The sequence below is a fragment of the Xenopus laevis genome, chromosome 1S (genome assembly GCF_017654675.1).
Source record: "Xenopus laevis strain J_2021 chromosome 1S, Xenopus_laevis_v10.1, whole genome shotgun sequence".
Classification (NCBI taxonomy): Eukaryota; Metazoa; Chordata; class Amphibia; order Anura; family Pipidae; genus Xenopus; species Xenopus laevis.
The window spans coordinates 15,229,856-15,246,598 of record NC_054372.1 but is presented as its reverse complement, the minus strand read 5'-3'; the positions used below and the strand labels follow the sequence as shown (position 1 = coordinate 15,246,598).

General features: G+C 40.4%; 1 protein-coding gene across 6 annotated transcripts in view; it reads right to left on the bottom strand.

Moving 5' to 3' along the window:
• Positions 1-518: 518 nt before the first annotated feature.
• Positions 519-16,743, bottom strand: part of LOC108704157 (actin-binding LIM protein 2-like) — a 115,548-nt gene continuing 99,323 nt past the window's right edge. For all 6 annotated transcript variants that reach the window (XM_041579384.1, XM_041579386.1, XM_041579387.1 and 3 more), the window contains 4 exons: positions 12,510-12,564; positions 10,506-10,513; positions 10,212-10,292; positions 519-1,305 (listed from right to left, as the gene is read on the bottom strand). In XM_041579384.1, coding sequence (XP_041435318.1) covers positions 1,192-1,305; positions 10,212-10,292; positions 10,506-10,513; positions 12,510-12,564 — 258 coding nt within the window. In that variant the 3' untranslated portion in view covers positions 519-1,191. The remainder of the gene's footprint in view (positions 1,306-10,211; positions 10,293-10,505; positions 10,514-12,509; positions 12,565-16,743) is intronic.

Here is a 16,743-nt window from a genome sequence, read left to right as displayed (position 1 = left end):
GGAACCTGGAAGACAGGTGCGTGTGGTGGGAGGGCCGATATCGGGCGGGTTCGGGTCGGGAAAAATCCCGCACATCACTACAATACATATACACATAACTTACAAAAACCATTGAAAATGTGTAATGAATGTACAGTATATTGCAAAGTTGCTTAGAGATATGTTTTCTTTTACAGGTATGAGATGCGTTATCCGGAAACCTGTTACCCAGAGAGCTCTGAATTATGGGATGGCCGTCTCCCATAGACTCCATTTTATCCAAATAATCCAAATTTTTTAAAATGATTTCCTTTTTCTCTGTAATAATAAAACAGTACCTTGTACTTCATCCTAACTAAGATATAATTAATTATTGGATTCATGATTGATTTTGTAGTAGACAACGTATGAAGACCCAAATTACAGAAAGACCCGTCATTCAGAATAACCGAGGTCCCGTGCATTCTGGATAATAGGTCCCATACCTGTATCAGGCCAAAAAATTTTTTTTGGGGGTTGACATGTCCTTTAAGGTATGAACATCCAAATTATGGAAATTTGTTATCCGGAAAACACCAGGTCCTGAGCATTCTAGATAACAGGTCCCATACCTAAAAGGGATACCGGTTGAACAACACTGATATAAACTATAAAGTGTAACTGTTGCCCTACTGTACCCCCCAACAGATATGCCCCTACACCTCATGAAGCCCGAAATAAAATCAGAGAGAACATTACAAATGGTGCTCTTTGGGGCCCCAATATGTATGGAGCTCAGAACAGCCACCCCTCCTGAGCTCTGGTATTATATGTTTTTAGCTTCCACACCAAAAGAAAAAGGAACTACACAACCCTGATCATGTAAGTGACTTGAGTGCAGTTCTTTGGCCTTTATCAGTCACTCACATAGGCTCAATATTGCACACTGCCCCTTTAAGTAGTAGAGGAAGGAATAGCAATAAATATATGAACGTGAGCTTGCCTTGTAGCAGATACACACTTCTCCATAGCTTTGTGTTTGTGGGCTGATCCAGTTCTGCAAATAAAGCAACATACAGTGAGAGGTTATGGCTTGAGCCAGAAGGAACTGAAAGAAACCAGCTGACCATGCACATGTGGGACAGTCTTGTCTTCTCCGATTCTCTTTCCAGAATAACAAGAAGGATAATGAGCGGACAGTCAGCATGGGGAGTAGGAGTCCAGGAGAAGGGGCTAAAAAAGCAGCGCTTTCTTCTTGAGGTCATTCCTTTTCCAAAGCGCTAGGCGATCAAACTCCTCGATTGTCATCCCGAAGACATGCTTGAATTCCTCCACTGATAGGTGCCTCTATAGGGACATTGGAGGGAAAACATGTGAGAAAGGACACCATTTAAAAGTATTTATATATATATACATACAAATAATCATATATATACAGTACACCATAAGGCCAAATGTATCCAGACACCTCAAAATGCCATGTACTCATTGCAGGTCCAGTGTTACAATCTCTAGTTTCTGGTAAATGCCAGAGGAGCCATTGTAAGGAGCCATAGACAGTATTTATTGGGCCTTTTGGAGGCTGTTTGGGCCTCTGTGTATAAACGCATAAACAATGGTGTATGGATCTGTTCTTTAAACAAAAAAATCATAAATCAAAATAAAGAAGAAAAAAAGTTATAAAGTGACCTCTCCCCGGGAAAACCACCAGTCCAAGGGTTCGTTTTTAGAGTATACGGAAAATATAAAATAGGAAGAGACTCACTACTAGTGAAGCAGTAGCTGAAGTATTTATAAAGTTAAAAATACTTTATTAGGACGTACATTAGCCTAACGCGTTTCGTGCTTTGGAAAATACGGAAAATTCAAAATAGGAAGAGACCCACTACTAGTGAAGCAGTAGCCCAAGTATTTATAAAGTTAAAAAGACTTTATTAGGACATACATAAGCCTATGAGTTGGGCATATGAGTAAGTGCCCATTCAGGCACGAAACGCGTTTGGCTAATGTACGTCCTAATAAAGTCTTGGGCTACTGCTTCACTAGTAGTGTGTCTCTTCCTATTTTGAATTTTGGGCCTATTTTGAATCTAAGTCTGGACCTGTGTAGAGTTCCAAACTGGTTCTGCAAACACTGTCAGCATGAGATTTATTCTAAATGAGCATTGGGATTTTATGGGTGATCAGAGGCAAACAAACCTAACATCTCCATATGCAATGCCAACCATCCAAGGGACTGATATAAAGGACATGGTGCCATTTCAATATGGTTTTTGGCAAAGACAATTGGTTCCACTGAAAGCAGAACCTGGGCACCAAGTTTTCCCAGGTGCAGTGACCCATAGTAAAGATGTTTGTTTTTGAACTGGTGGCCAGTAAACTCTACTTACTGATTGGTTGTTATGGGCAAACGTGGTGCCTTTTATTGTATTGTCCTTTTTTTTTTTAATTCCAGGCATGGAGGCAAGTTTTGGTTGTATAAAAACTAGGGATGCACTGAACTGAGTCCTAATTTGCATATGCAACAAGGAAGTTAAAAATTGTTCCCCTTCCGAACCCTAATTTGCATATGCAAATTAGGATTTGGATTCGGTTCAGTATTCGGCCGAATCTTTCGCAAAGGATTAGGGGGTTTGAGCGAATCCAAAATAGTGCATTCGGTGCATCCCTAATAAAAACCAGTTGTACTGCCAAACAGATTTAATTGAATTTAATTTAATTTACTCCATTAATTAATTAATTAACTAATTAATTAATTACTATATACTATTATGAAGTAATTTACAGAGTGCGGAAAAGGAGATTCTTTATTTATTGAACCTATGAATTTCTTATAATCTCACGCGCCGCCTAAACAGGTTAAGTCATTTAGTAGTGTGCGTGGCCATCTCGTTATGTAGTACTGCCAAACAGAGCCTCCTGTAGTCTGACAGTCCACATAGGGGCTACCACATAGCCAATCACAGCCCTTATTTGGCTCCCCCAAGAACTTTTTTCATGCTTGTGTTGCTCCCCAACTCTTTTTACAATTGAATGTGGCTGACAGGTAAAAAACATTGGGGATTTAATTGTGTGCTTTTCAAGGCAACAGGGAAAACTATGCCAGGTATATAGAGTTGCCACCCTGCCGGTATTTTATTAACATGGCCTGTAAAAATAATATTTGATGCCGCTGTTATTAATAGAAAAAAAAAACAACCTATTTAGAAATGCTGGTATTGTTTTCACAGAAAGATTGACAACATTACAGGGATAACTAGCTGCAATTACATTGGAATTGTGTAATGTTGGGGGGAAACACTATATTCTTGATATAAAATAAGTAGGGATGCAAAAAATCCACTATTTTGGATTTGGCCGAACCCCCGAATCCTTCGCGAAAGATTCAGCTGAATCCTGAACCAAATCCTAATTTGCATATGCAAATTAGGGGTGGGAAGGGGAAAACATTTTTTACTTCCTTGTTTTGTGACAAAAAGTCATGTGATTTCCCTAGATTTGGTTCGGCCGGGCAGAAGGATTTGGCCAAATCCAAATCCTGCTGAAAAAGGCCGAATCCCGAACCGAATCCTGGATTCGGTGCATCCCTAAAAATAAGTTGCCTTGGACTCGATATTGCACTTAGAGCACCTTTTCAAATGGAATTCAAAATGTAAAATGTCGATTTGAATTCATTATGTGGGCTTTGCACAGACTTTAGAGCATTTGTCTCAGCCCACATTTACTACTACATGTAAATCTACAACCTGTAGCAACCAACCAGATGAGCCAAACAACATCTGACCAATGACAGCACTCCAGGAAAAAGGAGCGTTATCACATCATGTCCAGAACAGGCTCAGCTTTAGGGAAATATTTCTGGGGAAACTACAGTGAATTTTAAATATAATATGGTCAGAGTTTTATTTCAGTTTCCAAAACATACATATAACTGCCAAAAAAAAAAAAAAATACTAAATTGTAATGGATTCGTTTTTTTATATTGTTTTGCTTTGTGCTGGGATTGTTTTTATTGTATGAATCTCTATGCGGGATCATAAATAAAAGATTTGTCATTGGCCCAGGCTGTGAATGTGGAACCTGCTCAGAGCTTTTCCCCATGACTTACCCATTGACACTCGGGGGGGGGTAATTTATCAAAATCTGATTTTTTTTCTGATTTTTTTAATTAAATGAGTCCGACCAAACCAATCTACAATTTGACCTTATTTATTTATAAAAAAAGCAAGATTTAATCAGATCAGGGACAAACTCGATAAAATCTAGCGAAAATCAGAATAGTATGTTTTTTTTCGGACTTTTTTCCCAAATCGTACGACTTTTTCCCAAAATCTTTGCCCGGAAAGTCTGAAATAGTCGGATTTTCGGGGCTAATTTCAGAGCAGACCACAGAAACTTTCAAATAGGATAGGGACCTCTACCATTGACTTATATACAACCTCGGCAGGTCTGAGATGCCAGATATTCTGATTCTTTCCATCCTCTGGGTTTAATAAATCACAAAAAAATCTAATATTTTTTCCCACTAAAAATTCGGATTTTATAGTAAAAAAAAAGCCCTCAAATTTTTAGAGTTTTTGCTTTTCGGACTTAACCCCTGTATGTACACATACATAAATATATTATCTCTAAACAAAGAGAGAGGGTTGTGATACTATAAATTCCAATCGTGCCAAAGAACTGTAACACTCCACCCAAATATTCACTTTTATTGCCTCGGCTAAGTGTCTATAAAAACTGTTAGTTGAAACCATTTGCATCCCTATAAAAATTACTTCTACCCCTATCCAAAAGCAAACCGATAATAAGTTTTGCCTGTATATGTCAATTAAGGGCAGAGTTGTTCTTATTAGTACAAAATACCAATCTCTTTCAAACTATAGACGTGCCCATTGGCTGGGGGATTGGGGGGCTCCATTTATTAATAGTAAGTGCAGCGCTAGGTACACTCAGACTTGATCATGATCATACTCCATTTTCACATTAGCAGCATATCAAAAAACTCAATGGCTACAAAAGATAGACAAATACAAGAGTCCTCTGCACTACAAAAAGATAGCAATGCTGCCATAGGTGTCTATGATCACTTAAAGGAACAGTAACATTAAAAAAAATTAAAGTGTTTTAAAGTAATACACAGGGCCGGATTTACATAGCAGATGCCCCTAGGGCCACTGTCGTTCATTCCCCCCATCCCCTCCCCCTTCCTTTTCAGCATTGAGTCCAGAGTGCATCCAAACCAATATGGGTGTGCTTGGTTGGAATGCCGCCTCCTAAAACGCTTCTGCCCTAGGCCCGAGCATTTGTGGCCTTTCCACAAATCCAGGCCTGGTAATACAAATATAATACACAAACGCCTTGACTATCCTGTAAATTATATAAATGATATATACATCACGGCGCTTAGTGATGTCATCAGTTATAAACAGAGCTTTAGTGATGTCATTATTGTCACATGACTCTCTTAAAAGTGTATATTATAACTAAAGTACTCCTTGTTGGAAAATATGAGAATATTAGAAGTAACCTCGGAGTTCCATTTTATATGGTCATAGAACTCCTTTGTGACTTATAATATCCTTATATTTTACAACAGGGGGTACTTTAGTCACTATATAATGCAGTGTTGCCCTGCACTGGTAAAACGGGTGTATTTGCTTCAGAAACACATATCCGTGTATCCAATTAGTTATAGTGATGGGCGAACTTGCGCCGTTTTGCTCGCCCAAAAATTCACAATTTTTTTTTTGACCGTTTCTCGTCCCGTTTCGCGAATTTATTCGCCAGCGGCGAATCGCGCAAATTCGCCGCAAATTTTCGCCTGGTGAATAAATTCGCCCATCACTAATTAGCTATGCTTTCACAACTTCACAAGAAGTGCAACATAAACCTGATTCATCCTTAGAAATTCCTCCTCTGCATATAAGTCAGAACTATCATTGCTGGAAAAATAATCAAAGGCACGCAAAGAGAAAATAAATCAGAATATGTCAACACCTCGTTTTGGTTAAGATCAAGGCCATAAAAGCGAAGTAAAACACAACAAAATAAATATTTACAAGAGTTTTGAAAATGTAACTGCATGTTTGGCTGCAGAATAGAGTCTGAAACAATCTGAAAGTTCTGCAGCGCCACCTATTGACCAAAGTTGTCATATTTCTCTAAGAACATGCTCCTCTGACTATGAATGTGTATATATAAATATCATTTAACTTTAATATCTATTATAGATTACTTGTGACCCTCCAGCTGTTTACACAAAAGAGCAATATACACATGCTCAATGTAAGTGCAATAAGTAGGTTATGCGGACATTCTGACTAACCCTGTATGATGAACTCCTCCTTATCTGTTAAAAGGAGACAGGTTGTCAGGGTTTTTTTAAAAGAGAACTTCCTGATTTCAAGGTGTGGGAGATAGTAAGGGTAAAACCAAGCAACGAGCAGCATTATTACTTCATAATTATTAAATAATTTATTAAAAATAATAGATAAATACATTGTACAATTAAAGCCCTATTTACAAGGTATTTTCCTTTTGCTGAACATGTGCTTGTAGTGCCTCTTTCATTGAAGCATTTCTCTGCTACACAATTTAAAGCAGTAGATCATGGGCTTGAAACATGACTATTATAATTCAGTGCTACATCAGTTCATGAAATAAATGTATCTTGAAACAAGTGACTATTACAGTTCAGGGCTACACAATCTTCTAGAAAAATGTACAGGTTACAGACTGGAAGCATGTGACTATTACAGTTCAGTGATACACAATATGTATCTAATCCCAGGTTACAGATTTAAAGCATGTTATTATTACAAGTCATGGCTACACAAGCTTCTTGATAAATGTATCTATCTGCAGGTTACAGATTTGGCTGATACATTAGATAGGTATAAGAAGGGGTTGGATGGTGTTTAGCAAGTGAGGGAATACAGGGATATGGGAGATAGCTCATAGTACAAGTTGATCCAGGGACTAGTCCCATTGCCATTTTGGAGTCAGGAAGGATTTTTTTCCCAAATTGGAGAGGCTTCAAATGGTTTTTTTTGCCTTCCTCTGGATCAACTGGCAGTTAGGCAGGTTATATATAAATATAGAAAGTTGAACTTAAAGGGCATGTAAAGGCAAAAAAATAAAATCCCATTTTTACTTTCTTTAATGAAAAAGAAACCTATCTCCAATATACTTTAATTAAAAAATGTGTACCGTTTTTATAAGAAACCTGACTGTATGCAGTGAAATTCTCCCTTCATTTACTGCTGTGGATAGGAATTGTCAGTTGGTCCCTAACTGCTGAGCAGGGAAACAATCATACTTATGAACAGCAGGGGGAGCCCCCGCCTTACTTCCCAGCCATGCAGAACTCAAGCAGCTTTGTTTATGACGATCCCTAAGCAGCCCAGACCACACTGAGCATGTGCACAGTCTTAGGGGCCCATTCACCAAGTTCGAGTGAAGGATTCGAAGTAAAAAAACTTTGAATTTCAAAGTGTTTTTTGGGCTACTTCGACCATCGTATGGGCTACTTCGACCTTCGACTACGACTTCGAATCGAAGGATTCGAACTAAAAATCGTTCGACTATTCGACCATTCGATAGTCGAAGTACAGTCTCTTTAAGAAAAAACTTCAACCCCCTAGTTCGCCACCTAAAAGCTACCGAACCCAATGTTAGCCTATGGGGAAGGTCCCCATAGGCTTGGCTACATTTTTTTGGTCGAAGGATAATCCTTCGATCGTTGGATTAAAATCCTTCGAATCGTTCGATTCGAAGGATTTAATCGTTCGATCGAAGGATTATTCCTTCGATCGTTTGATCGAACTATTTGCGCTAAAATCCTTTGACTTCTTTTTTTCAACCTAATTTAATATTTTACTAAAAAAGTGACTATTTCAGTTCAGTGCTACACAACAAATGTCATCTAACTGCAGGTTACAGACTTGAAGCATGCGACCATTACAGTTCAGCGCTACACACGCTTCTAGATAAATGTATCTATCCACAGGTTACAGACTTATAAAGTGTAGGGGCAAATTCACCAAGGGTCGAATATCGAGGGTTAATTAACCCTCGATATTCGACTGGGAATTAAAATCCTTCGACTTCGAATATCGAAGTCGGAGGATTTTAGCGCAAATAAAATAATCCTTCGATCGAACGATTAAATCCTTCGAATCGAACGAAGGATTTTAATCCAACGATCGAAGGAATATCCTTCGACCAAAAAAACTTAGGAAAGCCTATGGGGACCTTCCCCATAGGCTAACATTGAGTTCGGTAAGTTTTAGATGGCGAACTAGGGGGTCGAAGTTTTTTCTTAAAGAGACAGTACTTCGACTATTGAATAGTCGAATAGTCGAACGATTTTTAGTTCGAATCATTCAATTCAAAGTCGTAGTCGAAGTAGCCCATTCGATGGTCGAAGTAGCCCAAAAAAACACTTCGAAATTCGAAGTTTTTTTACTTCGAATCCTTCACTCGAGCTTGGTGAATTGGCCCCTTACAGTTCAGCACTACACACACTTGGATAAATGTAATTGCAGTTGAATAAAAAAAGTCCTGATATAGAGGAGGCCATTAATAATAAGACATCCCTGGCTGATGGGAGGACTCCCAGTGTACACAGGGAAGCAGCCAAGATCTCAATAAACCTTCCAAAGCAAACAGAACATGTCCCAAACAAGATGAACTTCAGCGAGACTTGTAACCAGCAATGTGGCTTAGAAATAAATGATATTTTTAATCCATGCAGTCCAGACGTAGGAGACTTTTTTCTCTCAGTTATCTTTGGGCAAAAATTGATATTTGGAAATTTGGCTCGAAAAAAAAAGTTTCCACAATAATTAATACCACTTGTCTAGAAAGTAGATGCACATGTATAAACCCCATGGCAGTGCTCAGGTATCAGTTTGATCAAAGCTTGATCCGTGGGGCGACTAATCTCCCCGAACGACCTCCCGCCGGCTAGAATGTTAATCGCCGGCAGTGCGATTCGTTTTCCAAAGTTGCCTCACGAGGAAACTTTGGGCGACTTCGGAAAACGAAGTGCCATCCAGTTTGGGGAGATTAGTCGACCTGAAGAAGAGGAGATTTGTCGTCGGGCGACTTATTTCCCCTAATCTGACCTTGTGTCTCTGCCCTAAAGTGCTGCATACAACTAAGGTGCTATATAAATAAATATATACATACCTAATTAATATTTTCTTGCAGCTGGTGGAGAAATTAATTTTTCACAAAATATGAAAGAGTCATTGTGGGTTGAAGGGGTACTTGCAGGGCCGCTTCTGCCATGAGGCAAGGTGAAACCCTTGCCTCAGTCGGCAGCGAGCGGCCAGTTACAAGGGGCGGCAAAAAGCCGCCTCTTGTAACTTTAAGAGCCGAACTTCCGGGTTTTAACCCGGAAATTCGGCTCCGCTAGTGCAAAGAGCGCTCTAGCGCTCAATGCACTAGCGATACTGCCCCCTGAAACCCGCTCCGACGCTAATTTTTAAGCACGGAGTGGGAGAGGAGGGAGGCGGCATCTGGGCTGCTGCCTCAGGCGGCAGTAGCCCCAGAATCGACGCTGGGTACTTGAATATAACACATCTCACATGTTGGGTCTCCTAAAGGAGTCTCCAATGACTTAGGGGGTCATCTCCAATGACTTAGGGGTTCACCACACACAAGCTTAACTGCCCTGGTGGGATATTAGTTATTATATTGTTGGGAGCAGCCCTTGATGAAAAAAGAGATATATAACAGCCACTTCCTGCGCATGTTATGATTGGTCATTAACTTGAGGACATCAATGACATCATAAAACTGATGCAGGAAGCAAAATGTACTACTTGCTGGTGGTGAGAAGCCATGGGAAGAGAATGGGAGGCTGTTGAAAAGCAGTGTTGTCGTAGGCTCGGTACATTAGCCAATTTAAATATTAATTAAGTGCAATAGGATTATTTCGCCTCTAGTAAGGAATAATTACATTTTAGTTGGGATCAAGTTCAAAGTATAATTGTTGATTATAATGGAGTCTATGGGCGATGTCCTTCCCATAATTCAGAGTTTTCTGGATAATGTTTTTCCAGATAACAGATTCTATAAATGTATATATATATACATATAAAGCCCTTGACAACACAATATGGCGCCTCCCAACGCACCATGTTCCCTTACTTTACCGTCTGCTCAAATAAATATACTTGACAGATTTCTGTCCAATACTAAATACATTTTCCCCTCAAGACATGGACACACTATTCATGTTTTTACCTCCAGTCTGGCCCTGTCCACGTCCTTCGGCAGCTTCACCCTCACTTGGTTGGTGACGAGGAGCATTTCATGGGGATAGACCTGGGTCCAAACAATAACACAAGGGAGAACTCAGATACATTGAGGGTATATATCTTGGCAATAGAAAATATGACCACAAAATGTACATACTTGCATCTGGATTTGTCATATACAACATTGCACATGGAAAGATCAAGAGAAAGGTAGAGACAGTATAACCTTGTAAGGAGGGGAGGAGTTGGACTCGGTGTGCACCAGGCTGACGTCTCTTACCTTGTACTCTGTCAAACAAAATGGGCAAAGTTGACATTATTTGCAAAATGGGCAAAGTTGACATTATTTGCAAAAAGAAAAGAACTGCAACTTAGAGTGGGTATACAGCAGGGGGCAGATTTACATAGGGTCGAATATCGAGGGTTAATTAAACCTCGATATTCGACTGCCGAATGTAAATCCTTCGACTTTGAATATCGAAGTCGAAGGATTTACCGCATATAGTTTGATCGTACCAACGAATGAAAAATCGTTCGATCGAAGTATTTTAATCCATCGATCGTACGATTTTTCTTCGACCAAAAAAACATTAGAAAGCCTATGGGGACCTTCCCCATAGGCTAACATTGCACTTCAGTAGGTTTTAGGTGGCGAAGTAGGGGGTCGAAGTTTTTTTTTTAAAGAGACAGTACTTCGACTATGGAATGGTCGAATAGTCGAACGATTTTTAGTTCGAATCGTTCGATTCGAAGTCGTAGTCGAAGGTTGAAGTAGCCAATTCGATGGTCAAAGTAGCCAAAAAAATCCTTCGAAATTCGAAGTTTTTTTTATTCTATTCCTTCACTCGAGCTAAGTAAATGGGCCCCTAGGTGTCCCTCCCTCATCCACCAATAGCACAAGCCTTAATACCATATACCGTGTGGCTTATAACAACGTTATTTGTAGGCTTGGGCAAATTTGACCCTTTGTTTCACAAAAAATTTGCCACTGGCGAAATGTCACCGACGCCTATTAAAGTCCACGGGCATCCAAAAAATACAAGTCTATGGGCGTCATTTTCGAGGTGAAACAAGGCGAGTTATTTGCTATTTTAGTCAAACAAAAGATATAAACATTGATGGTGTACAAAGAGACACTGTACACAGTACAGGTATGAGACCTGTTATACAGAATGCTCAGGACCTGGGGTTTTCCGGATAATGGATCTTTCTGTAATTTGGATCTTCCTACGTTCAGTCTACTAGAAAGTCATACAAACATTAAATAAACCCAATAGGCTGGTTTTGCTTCCAATAAGGATTAATTATATCTTTGTTAGGATCAAGTACAAGCTACTGTTTTATTGTTACAGAGAAAAAGGAAATATTTTTTAAAAATTTGGATTATTTGGAGTCTACGGGAGACAGTCTTCCTGTAATTCTGAGCTTTCTGGATAAAGGGTTTCCGGACAACCGATCCCATACCTGTACTCCCTTAGCAAGTTGCTCCTCTGGAACAGGACACAACTAAAGTTTATCCAGTTTGGACGTCATGTGCCAATGTGTTGCCTTTAACATGAAACACGGCTCATGTTTTATTGCATATGGCACCATTTAATAGATCAACCCTCTTGTCTGATCAGCATATAATGCAGTTCAAATGTCTCCCTAGATTATATCTCAGAGACTTCACTGAATATTGTATTATTTTTATTTGATTTCTAGATTTACACCAGGGCCATTTAAAAGGGTTGTTCACCTTTAAATACATTTTTAGTATGATGTAGAAAGTGATATTCTGAGACAATTTGGAATTAGTTTTCACATGTTATTATTTGTGGTTTTTGAGTTATTTAGCTTTTTATTCAGCAGCTCTCAAGTTTGCAATTTCAGCCATCTAGTTGCTATGGTCCCCTAGCAACTATGCACGGATTTGAATAAGATACAGGAATATGAATAGGAGAGGCCTAAATAGAAAGATGAGTAATAAAAAGTAGCAATAGCAATACATTTGTAGCCTTACAGAGCATTTGTTTTTTACATGGGGTCAGTGACCCCCATTTGAAAGCTGGAAAGAGTCAGAAGAAAAGGGCAAATAATTAAAAAAACTATAGAAAATAAATAACGACGACCAATTGGAAAGTTGCACAGAATTGACCATTCTATAATATACTAAAAATTAACTTAAAGGTGAACCACCCCTCTCTGGGTTCCCTCTGTGAAAAAAAAAAACCCAGGATGATTTGAATGAGATATTGGGAGCAGCATGGGATCAGTAATACAAACATTGCATTTTTAACTGTACCTCTCATGCCCCAGCTGGAGTCGTCATCAAGATGAAATTCCCCAAAATCGGCAGCCTATAAAAAAGAATGGTCATTAAAAAATAAAAATCACTAAATACTCATTACAATAAAACTGAGGACTTTTCATCCCTTTACTCTACAATAATCATTTATAAAGATCCCAGACGCAAGTGAAAGAGCACTAAGGGTTTAAGCACACGGGCAGATTCGGGGAGATTTAGTTGACTAATCGTCTCTTCTTCGAGGCAACAATCTTCCCGAACTGCCTTCCCATTGCCTTCCACCTGCTCAAATGAAAAAACGCCGGCGGCAATCCACTCATGGCGCTTCGATTTGCGAAGTCCCCCGAAGTTTCCTTGTGAGGCAACTTCTGGCGACTTCGGAAATCGAGGCGAGTGCACTGCCGCAGGCGTTTTTTTTTTTCATTTTAGCAGGTGGAACGCAAGGGGAGATTGTCACCCTGAAGACGAGGCGATTAGTCGACTAAATCTCCCCGAATCTGTCCGTGTGCTTAAACCCTAAGAGATGCCAAAGCACCACCAGCACCAGGAATCTGAATGACATGTGAGTTATGAGATTTGGGGGGGATGCCTAAGTGTCTCCTTCCTCCTGTCCCTTATGAATACACTGATATTAAACACAGGCAGCAACTCCCATTTATTAATCATGCTGAGCAAGGGGTTTTCTGCCCCTTTAAACCAGAATACAAAAACATTTGATATTTCTCAGAAACTGTTCTGTGCAACTGCGAATAAGAAATGAACAAGCAGATGAATGAAGGGATATAGATTAGCGTATAAAGTGCTAGGGGCGATGTACCAGATTGCAGTCATTTCTGAATATATTAATACCTCCTATACCATCTGCTGAATTATTTATTGTGAACTGAGAAAATAAAAGAGAGAACAATCAACGGCAGAAAAAAGGAAAATCTGACATAGTCTTTCTGCGTTTCATCAGTGAAAATCCAAGGCGACTCATGGAACACAGCTTATTCCAGTTCTCGCAGGGGCCTATAATAATCCTTTAGTACAAAATGCAAAAAAGGGGGTTGTGGGAGCACTCCAAAGCTAAGTAAATATTTATAAATACAGGTATGTGATCTGTTATCCAGAATGCTCGGGACCTGGGGTTTTCCGGATTCTGGATCTTTCAGCAATTTGGATCTTCATACCTTAAGTCTACTAGAAAATCATGTAAATATTAAATAAACCCAATAGGCTGATTTTGCTTCCAATAAGGATTCATTATTAGTGATGGGAAATTTGCGGATTTTGACCCCCGCATCAATTTTGACGCCGCCGGCGGTGGACGAAACACGGAAATTCAAATTTATTCGCCCATCACTATTCATTATACCTCTGATTGGATCAGGCAAAAGGTACTGTTTTATTATCACAAAGAAAAAGGAAATTATTTTAAAAAATTTGGATTATTTGGATAAAATTGAGTCTATGAGAGACAGCCTTTCCGTAATTCGGAACTTTCTGGATAATGGGTTTCCGGATAATGGAATACAATGGAAGTGCTACTTATCTGGCCTAATTAACTAAAAGGGTGGATTGATCAATGCACACTCCATGGTCCCGTTTCTATCTAGTTGAGTATCTAAGCAAGTGCATTACAAAAATGGGAGTTTTAAGTTACAAAGTTATGATCATAAGATTGGTAAGCCACTATCAGTGATGCCGGCTAAATTTGCGAAACTGTGAAAAATACGCGAAACGCGAATCAATTTTGACGCCCGCATTAAAGTCAATGGGCATCCGAATAATGTTGACACGAGCAACTATTCTGACGAGCGTCCAAATTTTTTTGATGCTTGCGAATTATCGCCAATTTATTCTCCGCCGGCGAAACATGGAAATTCGCTGCGAATTCGCAACTGCCCGAATTTATTCGCCCATCACTAGCCACTATACCACTTCAAGGTCAACCCCATATGGTGGTCCCTAACTATTTACCTTGATCATAGTATTCAAAGGCTGGCATCTCCCTGTATGGTAGTGATGTGCGGGCCGGCCCAAAACCCGCTGGTTGGGCGGGTTCTGGCCGACTCCTGCACAAAATCTAGGGTCGCGTGCGGGTACGGGTCAAACTCTTCTCCTGTTCTCCCCGCCCGCGACCTAGCAGTTCCAGATCCGGCGCCGGAATTTATAGACTTCTGTCCGCCCCTTTTGTGACATCCCTGTGGGGCGGGCAAGGGTCTATAAATAGAGGGCTGCAGCGGGCCCGGGCTGGGTGCAGATTGGGTGGGGGTGGGTTAGGGGCGGGTGCAGGTCAAGAAATTCTCGACCCGCACATCGTTACTGCACGGTAGCATCTCTTGGTGTCTCCTGACCTGGGCATTGACCTTGACGTGGTTGGTGGCTTACCAATAGATAACTTTGTAACTAAAAACCCGTTTTTGTAATGCACTTGCACACAGGGCAGCCATCAGGGGGGGACAGGGGGGAGAGTTGTAGGGGGCCCCGAGGGTAAGGGGGGCCCAGCCACTCCACACTTTCTTGATTAGCCAGGCCCCCCTGCTTTCTGAGAGCTGCTGACTTCAGGAAGGCAGGGCGGGAGAACAAGGGGAGGTATCTTCTGTCCATTACTTCCCCTTATTGGTCACTGAGTTTAAGTCATGGTTGAGCTGCTCAGGGATTGGATAGCTGAGGTTTGAACTTCTCCTCCAGCTCATCCAATCACCATCCAGCTTTACCAGGACTTGAAATTCTGTGACCAATAAGGGAAGAAAATGCTGTCACTGGAAGAAGATGCAGCCACCTGTGCTCCCCTCCTCCCTTCTGTAGTTGGCAGCTCACTGACAGCAGGTGGGCCACACTAATGAAGTAAGTGTAACATGGCAGGGCCCCCCTAAAGGTAACCCTTTGTGGTCCCTGTTGTGTGGTGCCACCAAATTGTTTTTAAACTTCTGGGGGGGCACGTTTTTTACATTGATGTTTAAGGGGGGCCCTGACCACCAATTTTCTTACAAGTGGGGGGGCCATGGCCACCAATTGTTTTTCCCCATGTGGGGTCCTAGCCACCAATATTTTTTAATGGAGGGCCCTGACCACAAATGTTTTTTTAATGGGGGGCCCTGACCACCAATATTTTTTTTTTCTTTTATTAACATGTGGGAACAATAGCCACCAATGTTTTTGGGTTTTTTTAGTGTGTGGTGGGGGTTGGACCTGTAGGTGGGGGTTGTGGTGGGTGCAGCCCAGGGGGCCCAGGAAATTTTTTCATATGGGGCCCTGCGATTTCTGATGGCAGCCCTGCTTGCACATATACCAAATTACTCATGAAACGGGGCCTGGGAATGCGCATTGTACAGTTGTACAATTGTGTTATGCACCTTGAATTGTGTTTAATACTAAGATTAACAGCACCCTGGCATGGTGGGAAAAATAAGGCACCTGAAAATGAATGGGAGCTCTGGGCAGCAGTATAGGAGGTTCTCCAGAATCCGAGCTACATTCATTTATGCCTCTCTGACTGTCCTATAACTAAGCTTACAAACCTTTTAAATTCCATCCCCCCCCACCATGTTTTGGTTCAGTCCATTTAATTAGATCAAGGAGTAACCACACCACCAAATGGCATTTCCATTTGAAATTCACCTGATCTAATAAAAAGAAGCTGCCATTATGACAGCACACAAAAAAAAACTGTGCAGAAAAAAAATCATGACTATCACATAAAGGTCTAGTTACCCACAGCGACCAATCAGCAGGTAGCGGTTACTGGTCATCAGTTGGAAAACAAACATTCGCATTGTTGTTCTGGGTTACAAGAGTTGGGAAAAAATTTAGGGGGTTATTTATCAAAATCCGAAAAGTTCTCACAATTTTCTGAAAACTACTCCAACCAAATCCGCACTGATTTTTTCCTCCTATTTATCAATAAGTTTTCCTGAAAATTTCTTGTGCGGGAAAAAACTCTATAAAATCGTGAAAAAAATTTGACTTTTCGATTTGACGCCTGAATAACGCCACTTTTTCGGATTTGATGCCCGAATACCGCGAATTTTTTGATTTTCCGCCTGAATTCCGCAACTTCTTAAGGAAACCCAGCGCAAGTCAGGATATCTTCGGGACATCTGCCATTGACTTCTACATGAACTCAGCAGGTCTGAGTTGGAGTACTTTTTAATTCGGACTTGTAACACCATCGAGGTTTAATAAATTACAAAAAAGTTTTTTTTGCCATGATTAAATTGTTTTTCCCCTTTAAAAGTACAATCAG